Raw genomic sequence first — 25,056 nt, forward strand, 5'->3', positions numbered from 1 at the left:
CTCCTTTCTATTTTTTAAAATGGAGGGTTTTTTTCTTTTGCATCATGGTTCTTCTAGCATTTTCTACACATGGCTGTGTATTCAGACTTTTGTCTAAAGCGATGACAGCTGTAGTATTTACTTAAATCAATTCTACATGTCCCTTTGTTGTAGGGTGTGGGGTTATAAGAAGAAAAAACCCTGGACACTGTACAGTTTGTGGTAATGTATGAGCGTAGGCAACATTACATATCTTTTCCCACTGGTTCTGGGAATATTCACTATATTTCTCTATGTAGCATTGAAACTGGCTTGGACAACTTGGGACTGCTTATATTTATTCGTGGTGTCTGCTTCTGAGATGCTGGCACTGATTTCATGGCAAGCATATTTTGTTCAGAGGTGTCAGAGGTTGCTTTTAAGGAGAAAGTATTGAGCATTGATGAGCCAAAGACACACGGTATCTAGGTGAACTCATCTTTGTGACAAGTAGTTAAAGCTTGCAAAAAAACTGGATTCAAATTGCAAAATGGACCTTTCTGTTGGAGTCTTCAGTAAAATGTGAAAGATATATATGATCTGAAGGGAAACCAGAGTATCCTGGGGTGGAATCAGGCGACTTCTCCAGTTTGCAACCTGCTGCAGCATTGGGTTACAGTTGTGTATTTTAGGCAGCTCAGAAATTACAAGTCTGTGCCCTGGGGGTTGTGCTGCCTGTCTCCTTGCTACCTATGGGGTCTCTGGGGGTCTCCATTCCTTGTTGTCAGGATTGTTGTGATTGCATCGTCTCCTAGACTTTGCTCAGCACTGCTGTGTAATTGGTGCACTGATGAAAACAGTGGGCAGCTTTTCACTTGCCTGCCTACCATTTGGTCTTCATTGCAGCATAAGGACCAAACTTTTAGATGGTGAAAATTCTTGCTTTCCAGTCGGATGCTACAGTCTTAAGGGACACAAGATCAGTTTTTTTTCAAAATATAATTTAACATTATTTTTTTTTTTTTTTAAAGACTGTTGCACTGGAGCTGTGATCATCAAAGCAGCTAAGCAGGTTTAATTTATCTGTAGCCGTGGAGCTGATCAGCCAGGACAAGTATGGCTGTCCTGAAGGCAATGGTGATAATTCAAAGAAAGCGTAGGTGCTAACAAGTCCTGAGAATCAACAGAGGCACTGTGCCACAGGATGCTGGTTTCTGGCTTGTGGGACAACTAATGCTGCTCTGTTGTGACACAGGAGCAATATACTAGGAGGCAAGTGTCTTGGTCAACCTACATGCAGCAGGTTTCCTGGTAGGTTTTGCAGGACCAAAGGCTTATAGCAGAAAGGGAGGTGGAATAAGTGAAGTCTTGCTAGGAAAAGCAGTTTTGCTTGGCTAATAGGAAATGGCTTTGCAAAAAGAGAACCTGGAGCCTTCACTGCTGTGTCCTGGTACTGCTTGTGGCCTGACTTTTGGGGCAGATGCTGGAGGAGGTGAATGATTCTTCCCTGATCTTTCTCAGCAATAAGAGTTCTCACTCTGTTCCCGGCACAGTTCTTGCTGTCTTGTCTGGGACCTGCACTGTCTGGTTTCCTCTCCCCAGATCTGTTGCTTTTCTTAATCTCAGTGCAAAGGTACTAGACTAGAAATCCTGCCCTGAGTTTAGGTTATGCCAGGCCTTCAAGAATCTATCATGCATTGCACCTCTTCACGTGCCCCTATTGTACATCACTGGATCTCTTTTCTCCTTTACCCCTTTTCTTGGCATACTGCACTGTCCTGTTCCACAGGCTGGGGGAAAGATGCTTGTCATGAGCTGACCTCCTGGTGTGTGTCCCGCCACTGACTGTCCCGCTGCTCTGCCAGGCGGGCTGTCCCGCTCCAGCCCCCTCCTCCTGCTTGCCCCAGATCGGAGCCCCCAAGAGGTCTTTGTCTGCCTGTTGAGAGCAGCCCCCGTTCCGCCATTCCCACATGGCACACCCTCCCCGGCAGCCCCTTCCCCATTCAGCAGTTTGGGCTGAAAGAACCTTGGCTAATTACACCAGGCTGAAAATTACCACTTTGCTGTGTTCTCCTGCTGTTGGGCCCATTTGTGTGGGGCCTGTAGTTAGAGGGAACAAAGTCCCCCCCGTGGAGCCAGGCAGACCCCAAGTGTGAAGCTACAGGTACAAGCAAGAGGGGAATGAAGGGAATAATTACCAGCTTCTCCAGGTGAAAGCCCCGTTAAAACTTCAATAAACCAATTAGGGGCTAGGGTGTGGAGGGGGGGGAGAGTGTCCCCCACCTATAAGTGATTCCCACCAGGCAATTAACAGAAATAATTTCACGGAGGGGAGGATAAGAAATGGCTCTTAGAAATTGTCTTGAGTTGGGGGGGGGCCTAAACCAGCACGACTGCTGCAGTGGTCCTCATCTACTCCAACCTCCCGGCTCACTGTGTGGCCTGAAAGTGTTGGTGGGGCTAGGGGGAGAGGGAGGAGGGAGGGAAAACGTCAAAGAAAAAGGAATCGCTGGAGCTTTACACCTGGGCAGGCTTTGAGAAAGCGAGGGCTGGAGTTCAGAGCTTCTTGTAAGGCTGTGTGTGGGCCCAGAGTACTGAGCTCGAGGGGGCTGCTGGGTGTGGGGAAGTGGGTGAGGGTCAGACTCAGGGTGTCTTCCCCATCAGGGTGAGGGGGAAGGCTAATGGTGTTAAGCCCAGTAGGGAGGGTATAGCTGCTAGGTATGAAGGCTTGAAGTGGTGTGCAGGTGCATGAGACCTGACTGCCAGGCCTTTGGAGATCTGCCCAAGGTGTGTGATAAGTCTGTAGGTGGCTTGCCTTATCCCAGGAGGAAATGGTGTCCAGCGTGTAATACTTTTGCATGTATCTCATCCAGGGATCATGTTTTTCTGCTGCTTAGCCAGCAGCTTCACCTGTTTCTTCCTTTTTAATTGGTTCCAAAAAACCAGATTTGCTTAGGATGGAGACACTATGAGTTGCCTTGCAATTCCCTTGCACTGTATTGCAGATGGCACGTGCAGTAGTTAGAGGTAGAGCATGCTGTCTAGTGGGTGCCTAGCAGGAGTCTTGCCCATATGTATTTGAATGGCTGCTCTGAGGAGTAGAGCAAGAGTAGAGTGTAGGATGGAGTTGCTGCAGATAGCTGAGATTGCCTTAGTGATGTTGGGAGAATACATAGTGTAATTAAAGAAGTCCAGATACCAGCTGTGGTTATTTCACCTGCACTTGCAAAAGAAGACGAAACAAAAAACCCCAACCCCTAAACTACTCCAAACACAAATGTAACCTTAGTAGCAACTTTCTTTGCCTTTCTAATATTACAGCTTCTGATAATTAAAAGATCCTGTGAGGTTTTGTTCTGGTTACTGCTAAGTTGATGCTGAAATAATCCTGCTGTAATGGTGTTTAACCACCTAGTCTTGGACTGACCTGGAAGTCCCTAGACAACTTTTTTTTTCTCTTTTCCCTTTTCTTCTCTTTCTCCGCAGAAAGCTTTCTGTGGTAGGAAGAGAGAACTGCATCTCTTGCACAGCTCAGCTTCTAGACTCAGGAGCGGTTTCTCAGCAGAATTGTGTTTTTTCTGGTTTTGCTTCCAAGATGTATGTCACCCCAGTGGAGGCCTGCAAAGAGACCTCTGTTCACAGAAAGGCCTAGTAAGCAAGCACAGACAAAACTGTTTTGGTATGGGCTTTCTGCTCCCCCTTGGTGTTTGGTACATGTTGTTCAGACTAGTGCCTGTATTATATATTGAATTACACTTCTTCTGTGGTTAAGGAGTCTCTTTTTTCCTGTAATAAAAGTAATAACTTGAGCATCAGGTGGGGATTAAATTGGGTCTAGAGAGAGCTAGGCGTGCAAGAGTTCTTGTACAAAAACCTCTGTCCTGAACAACTGCTCTGTCTGGCAAGCCTGGAGGCTGGGAAGTGAGGAAGGATGAAGAAGAGTGGTGGACATACCATGCAAATAAGTATTTTACATCATTAAATATGTGTTATCAAGCCTTTCTTTTTAATAAAGTCAGCCCAGTAGAAACACTTGTGCAGCCACAAAGGCAATTCTGTTTGATGTTCTGAAAAATCACAGCAGCACTGTGAAAAGCAGTGTTTGAATATCCCTCTTGTTACAGGAGCACCCAGGACCCTCAATTAACTTTTACAGAGCTAACCTGAGTGTGATCCTGTCCTGGACGTTTGCTTTTCCCTAAAAGCATGTGTTGCATGGAGGAAAGGAGGGTGATATTTAGATGCAGACAACTTTAGGAACATCAGGATTGTTCTGTGGGTGGACTAACTAGTCTGTAATAAAGGATATTTTCCTGTTCAGTGCTGCAGTGTGGAAGAGGTCTGTGTGCACGTGTCTGTCCTATCTGGACTCTGTCTTGATGTCATTGAGCTCAGTTTTTCTCTATAAATGTGGATTACATTCTGTATCTGGCTGCCTGTTTTCACAAAACTAACCTGCCGCAGGGCTGGTGAAGGGACAGTGAGCAAGGTTACAGGATGAGTTGGGCAGACAGTGTAGGGTGAAACTGCAAAGCAATGAAGGCAAGGTGGCGGTGTCTAGGTTGGGTACCTGCAAAGCAACTTGCTAGAGCAGGGGTAATCTGTCTATCCATGCTGAGAACTGGGCTTTTGGGGATGTTAAAGGCGTATTCTGTTCTCTAGCCTGTGAGTCTCTGAAGTCTGGAGGAAGGCATGAAGTTAGAGGCCAAGGTGAAGGGTTGGAGAGATGAAGCTGGCATTCCCTCTATCCCGAGGCATACAGTAAATGACATGGGAGGCAAGGACATGAGCATTTCTTCTATCAAATGTGTTGGAGTTCTGCCCCAAATATGAGACTTCAGTGTTTCAACCTAGCTTCTTTACAGTGCCCTTCAGTACAAACTGCAAATGCCTTCTTTCTGGGGACCACTGTCTAGTTGTCCACTTGAGGCTCGAGGCAGCATCTGAATGAGTTATTAGTCTGTACGTGCCTGTGTCATCGGTGCTCCTTGCCAGAGACCATTTCCCCTTGGAGCAGTAATGGTTGTAAACGTTGTGATTTTCATGCAGTCATCTTTACACATTTTGTTTTTTCTCTGTGCTGAGTCCCTTGTGGGGAGTGGCAGAGCTCTTTTGTAGCTTCTCTGTGTGCAATTTATGATGCATATCAGGGGCACAGTTCAACCCTGAGCTGACTGATGCCTTGAGAGACACTGTGGCATGCACGTAAGGCTCAAAGAAGTAGTAGCAAACACGCCAGCGCTTTCCAACCTGTGAAACAAGCTTGTTCACTTGCCTCCAGCTGCTAGTTCTCTTTGGCAACGTTGTTTACTGCTGAACAAATCTGAGACTATGCGGCTGTGGGCCTCTGCTTGCTCAGGTGAGCTCAGTCCTGTTATTGAGTCCAAATAAAAGAATAGTTTACATGCCTGTAAGCAGTTGGGCCCAAATATAAGCTTGGCTCTAGAGTGCTCTAGAAGCTGTTCTTTGCGACAAGTCTGGAGTGGTCAAGGGACCAGAGGAGACTGCCAGCAGACTCCTGAAACCAGGCTGTAACAGTGCAGTGTGGGTACCTTGAGCCTACAGCAGCCAGCAGCACAGGCAGAAAATGTATGAGGCAGTTTGATGGACCTTCTTGTCTTTTCCTTGCAGTGAAGGTCTGGAAGTGAAGGATTGCATAGCAGGGATGCGAGAGGAGTGTGGTACATGGGACTTAGAAGGATGGGAAGGCTCTGGAGTACTGAGGGATGTGGAAAGACTTAGTCTAGAACCAAAAGCCAGAGGGATATTGCAGAGCTGTAGTAACCTGGATGCAACCTGCACTTGTTATTACAGGTTTCAGGCAGTTATATCATGCATTACTGGCTTCTTCAGCTTTTCCAGTCTTCTCTTCTTCTAAATAGCTGTCCAGTCCCCATGTTCCTTCTTCTGGAAGGTTGTAATTTTGGCCCGTTAACAGTGGCCAGACTTCTGGTGCAACTGCCTTACCTGCTGATTTTTGTTCAGTTTGTGGTTGCAGAGTTGTTAATATATAGCCTAGCTGTCCGGACTGACTTCTGAGATACTGACAGTGCTTGGTTCAGTTCTCTGGTCATCCTTCAAGAGGCACAAAGTGGGGCTAAAGGGATCAGTCTGGGACCATGAAAGGGGAACACCAGCCCTGTATGACCACCCAATCCTGGCTTTGTCCAGCATTGCCTGAATCAAAGACAGGTGGGACTTCTTGCGTGTTTGTGGTGCCCACTTTCTCATGGAGAAGTAAATGCTAAACTGATGGTGTGTGCTTTTTTTTTTTTTTTTTTTTTTTGTTTCCTCTGCAAATTAAATCCCCGTGGGGAAGGAGCACCTGCTTCCCAGTGCTATCTCAGTCTCCCTCCCTTTGTGTGTATCTGGTCTGTTGGAGAAGCCTCATGCTGGAGATGCTGCAACTCCCTGCACTGAGTTTCTGACCCCCTCCTCTCCCCTTCACAATGTTGTTACTGTTGCATCTGCTCCCCAGCCTCCTGGGCTCTTCAGCAGGGGCTCCCTCAAGTTTGTGTGACCTTAGCACTGTATTCATGCTGGAGGAGTTACCTTCTGTAATGATGTCAACTGATGAGGTTAGTGGGATGGTGGCGGCCGCGATAAGACATGACATGTTCTAATGATTCGCCTTAGCGAGCTCTGTGTGTGTGTTGGGGGGGCACAGAGGGGCTTAGAGAGGGGAGGTGGGGGCCCCCACAGGTGCCGACAAAGACTTTGACCTTTGCTGCTATAATATCAGTGTTTCACAGGCAGGGCGGTTCGGTAACCCACTTTCAGCCCATCAAAAATTGATTTAATTGCAATTTTTTCCCCCAATTAGGAGCACTGGAGCTTAACTAATTGGAGTAATAGAGAGTAATAAGGCTCTGATAAAAAGCCTTCCTCTGCCTCCTTTGTATCTTGTGTCATCGCCTGTCAGAGGTCAGAGAGCTTGCATATTCTATTAGGCAGAGTTGCCTTCATTTGTACAAATTAGTTTACCCAACAGTAATTAAAATGCCAGTGTGGGTCGGGGAGAGCTGAATACAATTGATGGGCACGTTGGTGAAGGATTTGACAGCTCTGGTGGCCTCCCTTGCCAAAGCGTGTCAGTGCTGAATCAAAGGCTACACAAACCCACAGACCCGTGTGTTTAACCCGCAGCACCGTCAGCACCAACTGCTTTCTCTCTTCTCCACTCTCTGTTTTGGACTTGCTTTCTCTTCTCCTTTTCTCATCTCACTTGAGACTTTTTAAAAAAGATGTTTCCCATCTTTGAGCTGTCCTTTCTGTTGATCGCTTTCATAGCGCTGTGACCAGCCCCCCCATCCTGTCTCCCTCGGTACTCCCTCTTCTCTTCCCCCTCCTTCCACATTCCCAGCTGCAGGGCTCTGTCAAGTAATAACTTCTTTGTTTCCCAGTCTGATGAGTCTCCGTATATAATAGTCTCCAAAGTGGATCAACGATGTCCAATTCCAGGGGGCGGGGGAGCGCATGAGGAGGAAGGAACAGGCTCTTGCACGTGTCAAGCAGATTCTAGATTTGAAATCGCCAAAGAGCAGAGTAAGAATTGAGAAGCAATCTGTTTACAGTACAGGGGAAGGGCGCAAGCTTGCGGCACGGGGGAAGGTTTAGAGAGAAGAAGTTGGAAAGGGCCTGTTTCACCCAGGTTCCATCCGTGCCTTTGCATTGCAGGATTCCCAGCTCAGGCAGTGCCTGCTCTGCAGGCTGGGTTGACAGTGCGGAAGTTACGTATTGTGCAGTGGGATTTGTCTCTGGAGCTGATCATTTCCAAGCCTCATGACAAACAGTATCTTTCCAAAAGGACTGATGGGCAGCTACCTCATTCCCTCTGTTTCATCCACATCTGGCAATGTTCCATCCAGGATGGGGTAAAAAGGGATGCTACAGGTGGGGTGAAACTGTGTTGTTGGCACCTTGGAAGCAGGTATGGGGTCATTGCCGCTGGACTGTAGCCAGAGTAAGCTAAGGAAAGCTTAGTGGGGAAGAGACTTTGCACCTCTGAGGCCATTTGAAGCTTTGACACAGATGTCTTTGTGTAGCATGTAGATGCACCTGGTCAATGTCTCTGTACATCAGTTGTATCATATATACTTCAGAGAGATGGGTCATCCTTGCAGTAATATATATAAGGTATCTTAGGCGCTCCTTTTCCCAATCTAGTTTCTCTTCAGTCTCTGACTCCAGAAAGCATTGTAGGCAAAATAAATGACGCGCTAAGCTAGTAACTCAGCTTGGGTTATTTCTTTTGGGCAGCTGGCAAGATCAGTTGTGAAAAGGTTGCACTTCTCAAGGTCAGAGGTTTTTGGTGTGTCCTCTGTGCTTTCCAAGACAGAAAGTCTTGTTCAAGGTAAACTGAAAGCAGCAAGCCTGGTAGAAGGCTTCTGTTATGCTGAATGATGTTTCAGAAGTTTTGGAGCCACGCTTTACATGCTTAGCTCTGATTTGCATGTTGCTTTAGACCTGCCAAAGCTGACTTGTATTGCCCTTTTGCTTGGAGTGAAACTGTTACCTCTGAGGTTCCCCATTATCAGGGGCCTGGGGGTTCAAGGTATATGCCTGCAGACGAGACTCAAGGTGCGGGGCCCTGTATCATCCGCTGGGAATCCAGACTTCCAGGTCACTTTGCTCCCAGGCTTTGAGAATTTCTCATGGGCACTGCTTCTTGTGCATGTCTTGCGTATGCTTCTTTCTAATCCTGGCAGTGGAGGTGCCCCACTCTTCTGGGAGAAGTCTTATCTTTGCTTGCTAATGGGCTCCAGCCTGTTAAAGATAAGGCCTGCAAACCTGATCCTGCTGAAGTATGAGACAAAATTCCTGTTGACTGAATGGAGTCAGCTTTACCCAGAAGAGGCTTGTTTGTGACCCTGAGGCCTGTATGTGATGCTGGAGAGAAATCTCTTCATCTAATGATTTTTTTTTTTTTTTTTTTTTGAGAGGTAAGGACTGAGGAGGGAAAGCTGAAGTCTAGAACTGACAGCGTGAGTGGGGATTAGACCTTGCTGTTCCTCCCACCTTTTTCTCCCTGTTGGTGTGCCTCCATGCTAATTTAGACCTGTGGCAACCATCAAAGCCTTGTGCATACCTTCTGCACAAAGGGGCCTGTCTCCCACGTGAGGGCGTTCTCTGCTGGGACAGAGTCAGTTTGTCCCCCAAAAGAAAAATCTTAAGCACCCAATTGCCTGCTTGACTGACTCCCTGACTGCTATTATGTTTCTAACCAGGGTAATTGGCTTTAGTAGTTATTAATGGATTATGCTTGGGAGGGAGAGGGACAGAACCCAACACCTAGCTTTGTAGTTGAGGGACTCCCTCACCAAAGTACTGCTTTCCAGACATGGGATTTGACCAGTGAGCTGTCAGGGTGGGTGTCTTGCTTGTTTTCCTCTGAGATGGCAGACACTGGCAAAGGGAAATGTTCGCTCTTGTCCTGCGCTATGGTGGAGAGAAGGCAGGTATTCAGCACAAACCCAGTTTCTAAATAAGAAATGCTGCATCCTTTCCTAATCGGTCCTCCTGGCTGCTGCACAGCAACAGTAATTGGCTTTTCCTTAGACTCTTAGACTTTGGTCAGGGACTTCCATGGAGAAGAATGTGTGCACCCTGCAGCACCTGTGCAAAGAGCCCTGTGCTACAGGTGCATTGTGCCAATTGCATGTGCACTGCTAATGAATCTGGGATTTTGCATATAAGACACCTGGTTGGAGAGATTTTGAAATAGCTCTGGTGCTGCAGGCCTTGTCTAGCCTTGAAAGGCAGCTAGGGTTCACAGGACTTGTGGACATCTCCAGGTGTGTGAGTTTGGGTAGGGAGTATAAAACCAGCAAGAGAGAGAGAAAGAGATTGCCTTGGTAGCTGTAGCTCTTCCTTGATACTCATAGCTCTTTGAGATAGCATGATGTTATCTGCTTGCCTCTTGTGCAGAGTGTATTGGCAGTGCTGCTTTGGCCTTATGATTTGGAGAAACTTAATTGTTCAGCTAAATCAGAGTAGAAGGAGTCCTGAGTTCTGGCCCTGCTTCCACAAGGCTCTTCTCTGGCTTTGAGTTGAGTGTGTATTCACAGCTTTGCTGTCGGGTGCCTTGTAAACAGCAGCAGTAGTGCTTCTGACAGAAGTCAAGGACACTGCAAGAATCCCTTCCTGGTGCAGTGGAGGCTTAGAGACACCTTCTGATTTCCAAAGGAAGAATGTTGTAGAGGATCAAAGGAATGTCTAAAAATGTTATTTTTACAGACATGACATTGTTTCCTTATTTAGCTTTCATCCTTCAGCTGCCAGCCCCATGTCATGCTGTAAAAGATGTTTAGGCAAAGCATAGACCCATCTTTTATTTAAAGCACATTCAGTTTCCTGCATTCGTGCTATCCTTGTTGCAATGACTTAAACATAGTTTTGGCATTTTATTCTCGGTAGCTGCAATAAATATGGCTTTGTGAGAGGTCATTTATAGCTTAGAAGTCTGTGTATAAACTGCTTTCTCTTATTTGGACTGATGACAGGAAGTTGGCACAAAGCAAGCGGTGTGGTGTGGAGAGCCACAGCACCCGTGTTCCTGTTGCTTGATTTTTAAGGATTTGTCCTGTCTTTATCGACTAGTTTGAGGCCAGTGGCTGTCAGGCGACCTCTGGAGCCAGCATGTGCAGCAAAGACATAGTATTGCCAAAGAGAGCTTCGGAGTGGACCCTGCTGGAGAGTGTGAACTGAGCCAGATACTGCTGCAGGAGAGCTGTGGTGCCTCTAATAGAGAGTGCTTGAGCACTGGGGAGGGCAATATGATCCAGTTTTGAAACTGGCCCTGCTTTGAGCAGGCTGGACTGGGGACCTGTATTCTGTGATTCATTAGGCCTGTGTTGCTGCAGCCAAATCATGACTGTGCTCAGAAGCTGCCAGCAAAGAAGGCCGACATGAAGTAGGAAGCAACAGGGAATTTTCCATGGAACCTTTCTGTAGCTTACAGGAGTGCTGAGTACTGTGCTAATTGTTTTGAAAATTGCAATTTACAGCTGCTTCTGGTTTTGGTTTTCCCTTTGCATACGCAAATACATCTTCATGTCCTTCCAATTCCCTGCAGTTGTGACCTGCTGCATCTGGAAAGCTCAGCTACTGAGAGCTCTGGGGCACCTCTCACTTTGCTACTGCCTCCCCCTTGTGAAATGCAGCGGAAGGTGCTGAAATAGTCTTGAACCAGAATTCAGTTTGCTTTGTAGCCTGTTTTCTCTGTCTTGCTCATGCACTATTTCCTCAGAACATGAGGATTAGTAAGTGGTTTTTTGTTTGCTTGGTTTTTTTAAACAGCTCATTTGTGACTGGGACAGCCTGCTGTGGACACACCTCACCTCTGAGAATCTGGGACCTTGAGAGGTGAGTGAGCTTCCAGGTTACGGGGAGTGACTTGATGAGGAAAGTGAGTAAAAATGAGAAATGCAATGCTGGAGATGCCATAAAATCATTCTTTTAGTCCATGTAGGCAAGGGATGTTTAAACATGAGATATGGGACGAAGTGGGGGACAAAACAAACTGGTGTGGCAAGGTATGTGTGTGGGGTGGTTCCAGTTCAGTAGGAAGCAGCTCAGCTTTGCGTGCTAGCTTTTCCAGTTGATGGCACAGCCTTCCCGTTTCCTTCCCATTACACCTTCCTTTTGATTTGTCTCAGTTGATGCTTCAGCCTAATCCAGAAGGGTGAGGAAGGTGATTTGCATCTTCCCATTCACCCACTTGTCTGTGGTGCTCAGAAGCCAGAGGCAAGTGCAGGCTCTACAGTCATCTTGTCCTGGCTGGTGTTTCTGGTAGCTCAGGGAGATGAGGGGTAGCAACAGGTTATCTATGGAAGTGACTTAGGCATGTTGTCTTCTCTTTGTCTTAATAAGCATTGAGGAGGTTAATTGCTGTGGCCTCTAATTTGGGGCCATTGAGTAGTTCCTATTTGGTGAAGGCGCTGACCTTAGCAACTGGGGAAATGTCGGGCTCAAATCCTGATGTGGGACTCAACTGCTGACAAATTTGAAACTCTCAGCCTGGGGGTCTTTGTGTAGTAATGGACAGATAACAAATATTTGGCAGGATTATTGAACAGCAGCTCAGCTTTCCAGGACCGGTATGCTCTGGGTAGGAGTGGCACAGTGAAGATTATCAGGGGGAGTGCTGTCATGACTGAGGTGAGCTGGTGGGCTCTGGGAGGGGAGAGAGGGAGGCACTGGTAGAAGGGGCCTGAGGGGTGTCAGCAGAGCTGTATTTGGGGAAAGGAGGTAGAGGAAGACTGGGGATTGGTGTGGATGCAGGTCTGGTCTGAGGCTAATTGCCTTCTAATCAATAGTTTAGGTTGTCGGAGTCAACTGCATCAAATACAAATATAAACCAGTTTGGTTTTCTCTGAAGTAACAAAAATAAAGACTTTGCAAAGGATGCATCCCCCAAAGGACGAACTAGAGCAGGAAAGACAGCATCAGTGCACTCAGCTATGGTGCATGTTTCTCAGTGACCTAGTCCAATGGTGCTTTTGGAGTATCCCAGAAGGATGCAGGCTGTGCTGTGATACCCTGCCCATCAAGTCTTCTGGCTGTTCTTGAATAGAGGCATCTGACAGGGGTGAGGAGATAGGCAACCCTTTCCCCCCTGCCTCAGCCTCTCTGACAGCCTTTCCCAAGGAAGCCTGAAAAGATAATAAAGCTGTGTAGAAAATAGGATTAAGGTAATGAACAGGCACAACGGAGTTTGATCTTTCAATAACGTCAAAGCCTGAGTGACAGGCAAATAAAAAAGCCAAAGCAACCTAGGCCACTGGGCTTCTGTTGCAATGGCTGGAGTGTCAAACTTATTCTTCCCTCTTCACCTGTCACAGCTGGAATGCACCATGCCACTGGGTCTTTTCCTCTCCAGGGACCTGTGTGTGAGCTGGGAGTCTCACCAGCACATGCAGGGCAGGAGACTGAGCCAGGAAACTAGCACATGAAGCTTGATGTGATCATTCATAGCTGTCCTTCCAGGTCTTGACTTCTCCATAAACTGGTCTTCCCAGAAGAGGTTTGTATTGATTTTCAAAGGCTCTGGTGGTTGCCAGAAGTGGTCTTGTAGGGAAATGCTATTTTCTTCCTTTGAGGCTTGTCTTTCTGGTCAGACTTCAGAAGTGGGAGCATGGCATGGAAACTCAAAATCTTAAGAGCTATCCTTTTGCAGGAGGGCTGCAAAGCTCCTCCTGTGCTCACTGTGCTCTGATAACATGTGGCAGACAGGACCAGACATCCCAAGTTTGCTGCTCACCCCTTCCTTGTGGCCACAGAGGGCCAGAGTCCGACCTGCAGAGGCTGAATATGGCAAGGACATTACCTCTAAGAGCAGCATCCAGGCAGCTTCTCTGTCAGAAAACATGAGGCAGGGCAGAGTGATGCTTAGGATGTGTTCTTTAAAACTACAGGAATCCTTACCACCACTTAGATCTTTAGCGCTGTCAAAGAGCAGTTTGTTCAGTCATCTGGTGTTTTTTTTCTCCTGCATGGGGGTGTGTGTAAGTAACGTTGTAGCATTCTGTGGCATTCTCTTTCCCTGGGGTAGGTGGTCTTTTTCCCCAACGGCTGAGAGCTGGAACATGCTACAAAAAGGATTTAAAGCTTAAATAAGCTTTTGTGTACTGATCATCTTAGTTCCAGGCCAGATAAGTCCTCGGCTGGTGCTTGTGGCTGTTGGTCATGGTATGTTTTCGTATTTAATGACCTTCGCTGTTCCCTGACCCTGGGGCAACCATTCTCATCCTTCCAAGAGGAAGGGGATAATGTCTTCACCTGGAAATATGTCCTGGGCTTTGAAAAGGGCTTGGTTGGGTTTGGCAGCGAGGAAATTTTTAGTGGGGAAAAGAAACGCCTCTTGCTGCATCCCACCCCCACAACTGTCTTTCATTTCTGTCTCTGCTGAGATGATGGCATTGGATCAAAGCCGCAACAGGCAGCAACAAGCAATTGTCAAGGGGAGTCTAAAGCAGGGGAATGACCGCGTAATGCCAAGACATTGTCTCTGATGGCTGAAATTCCAGCTGCTGCTACACCTGGCCCTTTCTCCTGTAATAAAGGAGGATTTTTTTTCTTCTTACACTTTTGAAGCTGACTAGCTGCACCTCTGGAGGACGTATCTCATCTCACAGATGCTATGTTGTGCCATCTGATTGCTTTTAGATGTGGGAAAGTTGCTATGTACTTATTGCCACTCAGGATCAAGGTGTGTGCGCGCGGAGAGGCACTGTGAATAACTTAGGTGATTAGAGGTCTGCACAGGAAAGGGGAATGATTAGCAGTATGGGACACTGGATGCTAAGCTGTGTCCTGGCATCAATTATCAGGCCTTGCCTGATTCCTTTGGCCTCTTGCAAGTCCCTTTGCTCCCCTGTGCCAGTGAGGGATATGATGGTAGCTGCCTCTATTGCAGGTCAGGTACCTCTGCTGCCTTTTGCCTTTCTCTGCTCAGACCTTCCAGTCTCATCTGCCGGTGCTAGTGCATGGCTCAACAGAACAGCCAGTTAATGGCCAGCAAGAGAAAAGGAAACGTTCTTCAGATAGTGGTTGGGTTTTTTTCTTTCTCTCCCCACCTCCTGCCTCCTTTGGGAGTTTAAATTCCTTGGGAGATGAGGATGACACGCCACTAGGAACAGCTCCAAGGCCAGCATTTGTCATTTGCCTGTGGAGAACTGTTGCTCCTCAGCCTGTTGTGGTGGTCTGCGTGTCTTTAGGTGATAAATGCCCCTGCCTCAAGGATGCTTCTCCATAGGGTAGGATACTAGAGAGATCACTTTGCAGCAACTCTAGGAGCTATTCTGCCCTGCCCTGTGTTTGAAGTGGACCAGTCATCTCTCTGGCATGGTAGTTCTCATGCTGTAAACACTTTGAATGCACAAGTCCTACATTGTCCTTTCCTCTAACACAACGTGACAGACTCGGGGCACGAGAGCTGTTGTGAAAACCAAGCCAAAGTTAGCTGTGCCCTGCAATCCACCCTTGATCTTGTATCTTTTAAATATCCAGTCTTTGTCCATCTCCTCCCCCCTTTTGAAAACATTTTTGGCAGAGTGGGTTTTTTTTGTTTTGTTTGTTTGTTGTTTTTTTTTAAAGAACCCTCTAATTTCTTGTTCGGTTTTTCTCCCTCTTCTGAGCCCTTTGAAAGTGGCTTTACGCCGTCACTGACACCAAACTGACACTTTGCGTTTCCCCACTTCTTATCCCTTTATGGCAACAGATGTTGAAATTTTGTATCCCTTTTATCTGTCCCTCTTTGCCCTCTTCCTGTAATTAGGTTTCCCTTGTTAGCAGTACAAAGTGGCCCGGTTTGCTGCCTGGCCTTTTGAGCCATTGTGTCTGAGCACATTTTTTCCTCCTCTTTCGGAAGAGTTCCTTCCCCCTTAAGTAATAGGCAGGGTGTGGGCCAGAGTTGTGGCTTTTTCTTGTTTCTTTGTTCTCCATTTATCTCTGCCACCTTTTTCAAAGAGGCTGGGGGGGGGGGGGGGGGAATACAGAGTGCATGGAAGGGGAAGATACAGAGTTGCATTTCTTGACTGTCAGGCCCCCCTGCTTTTCAGGTGTTCAAGGCAGGTGCCTTTGATGTCTGCAAGTTTTGGGGAGGTGGGAGGTAGAGGATTCATGAGGGTGGCTTGGGAGAGGAGGAGAAGGGAGATTCAGGTGTGTGGCTGGTACCCTCAGCTGAAGGGTGGGGAGGAGTTTTTCAGGGTAGCCAGGCAGCTGCTGAGCAGGTTAATAATCCGTATTTGCCTCTAGTGCTTATGCATTGTGCTCTTTCAGAGAGCCAGCATGAGCGTTACCATCACAAGCAGCTAGCTGAAGTTTGCTGACTTGCTGCTGCTTGGATCTCTGGTATGTGCTTTCATGGCACCCTTGCTAGGTTACACCTGTCTGTGCAGTGGGGTGGGCAAGAATTGCTTGCTATCTTTCAAATTTTGGGGTATGTTGATCTGCATCCATTTTGGTGGCTCTTTAAAGCGATTAAGTGACTGAATGTGAGCAATTGTCAATAAGGAAGGGAGAGCTTTAAAACTTGGGCTGCCTGTGCTGTTTTTAAACAGTAAGTGTAATTTGACATAGCACTGGACACCCTGGTTAGCTCTACTGATGCATTCCTGTTTAAATCCAGTCTTGCCTGGCTTTGCATCTTGTACTCAGATTTTGTGTGTGTGAAAGTAGATAAATGAAATGAGAATCTGCAGGTCTAGTTCTTGGTTATTAAGCTTGCTAAATGTTTTCAACAAAAACTTTTAATGTGGAAGTTTGGCCCAAGATACACAAGCAGACTTCTTAGCATTGTGTTCTAAAGCAGGCTCTGTAGAAGATTGTTCTCTCCAGAGTTTTGAACTCTAAAGTTTAAACAAGTTTAAGACCCTCTAATTTAATAATAAAAGGAGTTTGTTGGGTGAAGGGAGAAAATGGATTCAGAACTGGAGCTACTAGATTGAAAGGAGACTGACTTCAAGAAGTGTGGGGACTCTGTTTCACTCAGGCATTTAAACTGGATTTATCCAGTCACAGCAAGTGGGTCTATATCTCTGGTAACAGGATAGACAAGCAATAGCAAATTATATCCTGGCACTGATAAGTTTCACAGAATTTGGGGGCTTGAAGAATCATAATACCATGCTGTAGATGCAAAATCCCTTTTCCTGCCTTGCTTGTCCATAGATTCATCATGCCAAGTATCTTTTCTTTTTTCTGCCAAGGAGACTCTCTTCAGGCTTTGTGGGAAAGAGGCTCCCTACTTCTTTCAGGCCTGGGTTTCTTTCTCAGCATCTCTGTGTTGTCTGAACACAGTTCACAATAACCAATCCAAAACTTGTCCAACAGTGCGCTAAACAGCTTTCTGGGCTGTGCTTTTATATCAGGTAAGTGAATGCAAATGTGTGCTTTCTACTGCCTCCACCCAACTGCAGTGGGATGATCCACAGGTAGTTGCCTTTCCTCAGATGGCTGCTGATTCTCTTTTCCCAAGGCTCTTTTGCTTGTTTTTCTGCTCTGCTGTTTCCCCACCCCATCCACAAATGGCTTTAGTTACTCTTTTTAAAACATCTGTTCTGGGTATGCCTATTTATATGTCCTTTGGTTAATCAGGAACACAAATGCCTTGCCTTCTTTCTGAAATTCAAAGGGAAAAAGGTTGGTGAAATGACAGACTGGGGTCTGTCCTAGGGGAATTCTTGTCTTCAGGTGAACCCTTTCTTGGCATATTCAATCACTTTGGCATAATGACTGTCTTTGGCTTTTTAATTTGGTCCTCGGGAACCATCCCTCTGCAGGTAAGGTGGGCAGAATGGAGAGACTTCAGATGTACATCTAGGCAAAGGGAAAAGCAGATCCTTCTTCACAGACCTGACAATCCCACTTGTGACTTGAGCAGCAAAACTAGATTTAAACAGGACTCCTGCCTTCAGGCATGAATTAATCATTTCACGTGGCCAGAAGGAAATTTCTACCCCAGTTTGGCAGTTCAGAACTGTAGGATTTGATTCCCTTGTTCTGAGATCTTGGGCATTGTTGGAGGCAGGACACTAGGCCTATGGCCCACTGTTTGAGCCAGTGCTGGAGGAAGCTTGCTGCTGCAGGGAGCCTCTTAAGTGGTGGTCTCCTGTTCCTTTTTGGTTGACTTTGTTGTGTTCAGACCTCTGTCTGTTAGCTATAATGGGTAGCTTCAGTCTTGTCCGTGCAATGTATTTCTCATGGTATGCATGTGTTCTCAAAACTGATTGAGGCCTCGTGGTTCTTCACTGATTTCTGGGGGCGGGGGATGACATCACCTTTCTGAACTCTATCACATAAGCTGAGCATCTTGTCCCTTCCTTTTGTTAAGAGGGCTCTGGTACATCTTAACCTAAATGTAAAACAGTTGTAAGAGGAAGAACATACAGGTGTTTATCCTAAATCCTTTCCTCCATACAGCAGTCTTGGCCCTGTCTCGCTACAGATAAGCATGAGGCCAGTTCCTGCCCTTTGGATGTGTGCATGTCCAGGGCACACTGTGGCCTTTGCACTCCTGTTCAGACGTATTTATGACAACTTTACAAGGCCCTGAACAATTGGAGAGTGTGGGTGGGGGTTGGACACTCCAGGCACATCAATCGGTTTCATCCCTCTGAGCCAAAGCAAAAGCAATCTTTATTTTTCCCTGGGTTGAGAGAGAATCAACAGAGGCAAGAGAGAAGAATGGGAAGGAGTGAATGAGGAACCCCCTCCGCCACTGGCTAGCGGTAGCTCATTTAAACAGATGGCTTTGTTTTGATTTGGACTCTCAATTTTTTTGTCTCTCCACCAAAGGAGACCTGCAGAGCTCCATCCAGAAAGGGAGCAATACAGCCGCCTGTTCCCACACAAGTGGGGCGACAGGCGAGAGGCTTTGAGAATTCCCTGCTTCTTTTCCTTACCTCCCTCTTTTTCTATTCCCCCAAGAAATCACAGTTTGAGAGAATTCCCCCCTACTCCTCCCGTTGGAAAGAAAGACAGAAGACATTCTTGACATTCTTTGCAGAGAAAAGGGGTTAAATGTCTGAATTTGGGGGTCACCATGTTATACAAATTGCAATCTAATCGTTTTTACAAGAACACACGTGTGCTAAGAAAAGGAGCCATGAACAAGAAATAAAAGGGGACAGACAACCTTTTTTGTCCTATCTTCCCCCCTCCCAAGGTTTTGGACTATTGTCATGTCTTGTCTCTCTCCCCTCCTCACCCCCGAGAGGGAGAACATTGGTTTTATAGTTAAATTGGTTCGTAAAGCAGAAGGGCTTGGTGCCATTTCTGTTTGTTTTCCCAAATAAAAGCCCCAGCAGGGTCTCTTTTGCACCGTTGTGGCTTTATTTGAAGAAACTGGCTTTTTCCCATAGCCCAGCATGTCAGTTTATCCTCTGAACTTAACCTTACGGGAACCCGAACAACAAAAACTCACAGGGTCCCAGAGCTGGAAAGGTAAAGAAATTGTATCTTTTTATTGGACCATTTAAAGCGTGTGTGGGCCAGTTCAGAGAAAGCAGAAGAAAAGAAGGCAGAACTCCCTCATCTGTCTCCCCCCCTGACCTGACACAATCTCAAACTATCGTTGGTGTCATTCCTCCATACAGACTTGAGTCCCTTCAGCTGCACTGAGGAGGCATTTCTCCTGAAAATCACTTATAACACCATCTCTGAGCCATTTCACATGGATGTGCTCCCTCAAAATTCCCCAAACTAATCCCACATCTCCATGCAGGAATTAGTAGCCTTGGTTAAGCACAGGGGTAACCTTGGGGTAGGATAACTCTGTGAAGAATGACTTTGCCAAGGATCTGTGCTTCTCCCTATGTACATTATAGATGATGTTTGACCAAGCCTTTCCCTTGGTATAAAGCTGCTGCATCCCCTGGGTGCCTCAGCTGTTGTTGCAAAGCACCCTGAAGAAATGACAGCTCAGCTCTTCCCCTCAGTTTTGGTGTGCTCTCCAAACTGGATGACAGAAGTTGTGCAAATGCTGCACTCTGGATAATTGTTTTTGAATGGATTTTTGTTTCCTTTCTGTTTGACACTCAGCTCAAATATCCTAGTGTTTTGAACTGAATGGTGCTCTTTCCACTTTCTTTTTTTAAAACTTAATATGCTTCCCACCTGGCTTGTTACAAGTAGCTACGGGGCTAAAATACTGGTTTAGAACTCTGCTCTGTTTCTGAATAGTCATTTGCTTATGTGCAATGGCTTCTCCTCTTCAATGGATGATCCCGGTTCACAGATGAGGTTTTGAGAGCAAATGAGTATGTCCTTGGTTTTGCACATCTCTGTTTTCAGCAGATGTTCTGAATTCAACAATTTCCTAGAATTTGCATATTTGTATAATACCAGTTCTAGTGAATTTGGGTCACCAGAAACTGAGGGTGGGAGTATTGTTTCATGCCAGCTTTTGGAGGGTATTTCATGTGTACTGGAGACAGCTAGCTGGCCAAGACCTGCAGCAAATGGGCAGGTACAGGGAGCAAGGTGGAGACTTCTTTTGTACTCCAGCTATCAGCCAGATCTCGGGGAAATCCTGTGCTTTTGTGGTCACACAAATAATCACTGGGTTGGGAGGCTGTATATGGCTCTAGCTTGGTGACAGCAGCATCCCATGAATTGTCTGGAAACTAACCATCTGGGCTGTGCCATGACTGATCTTATTTTGTCTCCATATTGCTGGAGTGAGGAGCAATAGAGCCTTAAGCTGTTTTTAAGAAGGAAAAAAACAACTTAAGGAAATCAGCTTGATTCTGCCATTCCTTGGTAGTTCACTTTGTTTCCAGGGTAGAAGGCTCCTGTCTTCTGGAGGTATCACAATAGCAATGCTTGTGACTAGATTTCCAGCATGGAAAGAAAAGAGTGAAATGTGGAAATCCCCCCCCCAATAGTTTTATTTTAGAAGTAATTTTTAAAAGTCTTGTTTTCTGAGGAACGTGGGAATTGATAGAGATGAATCAAAGGATTCTTTATAGTGCCTGAATGCCTTTCATTTTTGGACTCATCAGTTTGATACGTTTCCCAGGCACAGGGACTTTAAACATCTTGTTCTGTCAGCAAGGAGTCCAGAGCCTGGTGCTAGCGCAGCTTTCCTGTGCTAGGGATGAAATGGGCTGCTGGATTTGCTCTAGCTCTGTTCCTTGCAGGCTGGAACCGGATTACTGCCCATGTGATTTTGATTTGCTTAGATGCTTAAGAAAAAGTAGGAGAAACTAGGAATATCTGTGAGTTTCATGGTCAGTACTGGAGGCCTACCTGTGTGCCTGTAGGTTCTGTGTTGGCCCAGGTGGATTGTAGTTAAGGTGCTGAAGCTGAGAGCTCTGACTTTAGACTGGTCTTTCCAGGAAACCCGGACTGTCGTGTTTGTTATTCTGCTCCACGGAGCTTCACTGGTGTGGAGTTGCTTCTGTTGGTGCGACCCAGCACTGGGACTGAACCCCAGCACTATCTGGCCCAGACTGTTCAGCAAAGCTAAGCCCCACCATCTGCACAGCTAACTACCTGGCTTGCCCAAACAAGGCCTGGGAGCGAAACAGCCTCTCCTTGCTACTGTTGGAGGGCCAGGGCATGGTGGGCAGGTGGTGTGGACCTTCCATGCTTGGTCTTGCTTGGGCTTCACAGTCACTTGCTGACTAACCTTCATAGCACGTAACAAGGACTGGGCACCCTGGCCTCTGAAGTGCTGAGGATCAGCTGCCTGGCTTTTGGAAGGTGTTTGCGTGCAGAGGATGAAAAAGGGCCCACAAAGGAAGGGAGAAGGCTGTTCCCTGTTGCATTTGGCTGGTGCTGGTGATCTCTGTAAGCTAGTGAGAAACAAGGTTCAAGGTAGCTATCATATCTCTTTCTGTCCCTCGTTGAGTAGGTATCTTCTGCCCATGTAAGTTTTTAGAAACAAGCCCATTGCTGATAGTTATCTGCTGCTTTTCTGTTGCCCCTTGGTGGGTTATCTTGATCCTTTATGGGTTATTAAGGATTAGCTGTGGGTTTTTCTCCCTAGGAAGTGCAAACTGTTGTGGACTAGGGTTTGAGGGCAGGGAGTATTTGGGATAACAAAGACCGGACAATTGGTGGGCACTAACTTACGATCCCAAGACAGAGAGGTCTGTGATGGCAGCGTTCCCTTCCCAGCATGGGCTCGGCATGGCTGCGTATGCTGTAGGGACGTGGAGGTAGCCTGGCATGGTGGTAGCTGGTCCCGAGACACCTTCATCTGCTGCAAAACAGGGGAAATAAGTGTTCTGCATCTTTTTCAATTTAAGTGTGCTCATGCCAGAACACTTAGGTCTTTCGGTTTGTGTGCCCAGAGCACAGCACAGAATGAGTTTCCCCTTGTGTCAGTAAGTGCTTCACTGTAGCAACTAATGTGCTGTTTCTGTAAACCGCTGAAGGACTGCTGCTGTATGCAGGGCTGGACCTCCTCCCAGTTGAAAGCTGCTTTGGCTGACCTGTTCTTGGGGCAGAAGTGTGCTGATTAACAAACCAGTAAAGCAAGGTTTGCTTTGCTGCAGTAACTTGCAAGTATCTGTGCCCTTCTGCCCACAGAGAAAAGCTAATTCTTTCTCCGCTCCCCAGCCCCTGCCGCCCCCCCCCCCCCTTTTTTTTTTCTCTTTCTTTTCTTTATTTTTTGTTGCCTAGACTGGAAAGGGAAGTGGAGGGAGGAAAACAGGTGTGACTCTGCTGGGATGCTTGGGTACCACTGTAGTGAGGTGTGAAGACGGGGAGAAACACTGGGAGCAAGGCACCTGGGTGGTGTTGGGTGCTGCACAGGAAGCTCTGAAAGCAGGAATCCAGACTCTGTGGTTTCCTCTGTCCCTTTGATGCTGAAATCTTTCACTTGGAGACATCACCAGGCTGCCATTAAAAATTGCTGCTATCTTGCAGCACTGCAGACTGAGGTCTGGGCTGGGAAATGGAAGGTGAGCCTTACTGTGGCCAGGCTTATTCCAGATATGATGGGTGCTTGTTTAGAGGTGGGAGGTTGAGAGGACATCTGCTATAATCCATTTCAAGTACCTGAGAGGAGAAAGAGGGCTGATCCCAGTGAGTAAAGGATGTGCTTCTGCATCGTGCTACCTTTTCTCAGCACAGTGCTCCTCTCTCACTGAGCTCTCTTAGCCCTTTACATGTTAAAGGGGTATTAGCAGGGAAATTGGTGGGGGGGAAATAACATAAACAGGCTTCAGCTGGCTACCAGGAGATATCCACCAGGTGTGCTGCTGGGCTGTGTGGCCCATGTGCAGCTGCCTGTCCTGGTTTCTTCTCCTGGAGTGCTATGTGCTCAGAGTACCAGCCCAGGGGCTACCCTGTAAACCCATGTGCTCCCCCCCCCCCCAAAAAAAAAAAAAAGGCAATAGTATGTAGAAGTGGGGAGAGAGGGGTCCAAACTGCTGATGCTGCTTTGGGCTTGCTGAGATAGCTCATCTCCTGTGAGTAACTCCCTGCTCCTGCCTGAGCAGCTGGCAGAAGACTTCAGGTTGGGCAGCCTCTTATGCATCTCACAGGTAGTTCGAGGGCTCTCATTTGGGAGAGCAGCTGACTCCTCCTCATACCTCTGTTATATGTCTTACAAATCCAGGCCACACACATAACTTGTGGAATGAAGAAGGTTTTGTGGAAGCCTCGAGAAGGGTTATGTGTGTGTCCATCTGTCCCGCTGGCTTTGCAGAACAGCAGATGGAGGGGATCTGTTTGCTTGGAAGGGCAGTGGAGTGCCAGAGCTCAGAGATGCCCATCTATGTCTTACTCCATGGTGGAGCTGAGGACCCATCTGCCCTGGCCAAACCCCGCAGCAATTCCTCCCAGCACTCAGACTGCAAATGCTTCAACCTTTCAACCTGCACGCAGGTGCAGAGTTGCTGCTGGGTTGGTTTGCAAGTAACCTTCCAAGGGTTAACGTATTGTGAGAAGGTTGCAAAGGGCTGAAGCCTGGAATCCCCTCGATCTCTTGCCTGGAGAAACACAAAGTCCAATAAGCCAGCACCCCTGGATTCATGTTGGGGGGGATTAATTCATGCACTTGATGTTAAAGCTTGTCCGAGAGGTTTGCATGGGGGGGCCATTGCTAGGGCTGGTTGGCCTCTCTAAATGGTTGCTAGGGCCCTGGCATCAAGGGCCAATGTAGCTGCCCACAGCCACGGTCACGGAGGGAATTACACAGCCACAAAGAAATTGTTATTCTACATAATCTGCTCTTTGGAGAGTGACTGTGGGGAAACAGGCTGGCCCCAGCATGCCGCCAGCTCTGTGATCATAGAAGCGTGCTGGCTGCAAAGATCGGCCAGGGCTCGCCTTCTGATCTGGGGACACCAGGGCTCGAGGCGCTAATCTGCTTTATCAGCGATTTCTCTCTCCTGACACAAAGGTGTTTACTTGTTTTAACATCTCCCGGGACTCTATTTCTCCTTTTGTGTGGTCTTTATCCCCCGACAAGGGCTTTAGCCCAGATTACAGACAGAATTAAGGCATTTGGCGATGTGCCTCAGAACTGTGTGATGCTGGATCAAGGAGCAGAAAGTAACAAAATAATGGGGGGAGATGCTGGGAGTGACCCCACTGTGGGATCCATGCTGTCGGCTTTCAGGACCGCTTCATTGTCCTGAGAACCAAGAGCCTGTTGGAGAGGGGTGGCTGTGCAGCAGGGTTTGAAAAGCAGGTGCTTCCAAGGTTTATTGTGTCCAGCATTTTTGATTTAGAGGGTGTGAGGAGGAGGAAGAAAAAGAGGGTTTGCAATAGGTGGCCATTTCAAGCAGCTGGGCAGATTGTCCCCTCTGTTCCCAAGAATCTGCCATGGCTGGTTATTGCTGGCTGCAGGGGCAGGTGCAGTGATATTGAGGATGGGCTGTGCCATGTACCTGATGCAATTTCATAGAGCCCAGGGAAGGGGCTCAAGCTCCTTGCAATCTGGCAGGGTGGGCTGTCACCAGGCACCATCCGCCTAGCGAGCTGCTGGTTCTGCACATGAACAAGCAGCAGAGCGATATGGCCACAAAGCATCTGGCTTAGAGCTTCATGGAGATCTTGCTTTTGCTCTTTCACAGCAAACAAGGAAATAAAAAGGAGGAGGCAGCCTAAAAAAAAAAGCTAGCCTCTGGAAAATGATCTGGCGAGCAGCCCTGGGCTGGTTGCTCTTGACCTGACATGTTCAGCCCCAGATACAGTGTTTGCAATATGTGGTGTAACTGGAGGGGGTTGAGAAGACCATCCATGGCACACTGGGTCAGGAAAGTCTGATTTGCCTGTGGATCTAAGCTGTGTGTTGAAGATGTAGGAAAATAGCCCAGTGGGCAGTATTTTAAAGGAGGGAGTCTGGGATGGGGTGGGATTGACCAGGTTAAGTGGCTGTTGCATGTTTTCTGGAGTTTGACTAAGTTAAGAATTGTTTCCCATGGAAATGGACCCCCATTATTCAGAGTACTGGTCATTTCTCCTACAGAAAATGATCCTGTTCTGTTGGGTGTCAGCTGTGCCTCTTCCTTGGCTATTCCTCTTACAGCTGTGACTCCTGCTGGTCACCCTCTATGACAAGTTAGTGGTCCAACCAGTAAGAGAATCTGTGGGAAGGAGAGAAAAACTGCGCAGGCTTTTTTGCATTCTGTTAAATCA

At 47.1% G+C, this 25,056-nt stretch overlaps 1 protein-coding gene across 1 annotated transcript in view; it reads left to right on the plus strand.

The window, feature by feature from the left end:
- FBXW4 (F-box and WD repeat domain containing 4) overlaps positions 1-25,056 on the plus strand; it is a 65,970-nt gene that overhangs the window by 39,345 nt on the left and 1,569 nt on the right. Inside the window, 1 exon segment of the mRNA XM_080402414.1 lies at positions 11,257-11,322. Coding sequence (XP_080258540.1) covers positions 11,257-11,322 — 66 coding nt within the window.

Source organism: Falco punctatus (assembly GCF_963210335.1).
Source record: "Falco punctatus genome assembly, chromosome: 9".
NCBI lineage: Eukaryota > Metazoa > Chordata > Aves > Falconiformes > Falconidae > Falco > Falco punctatus.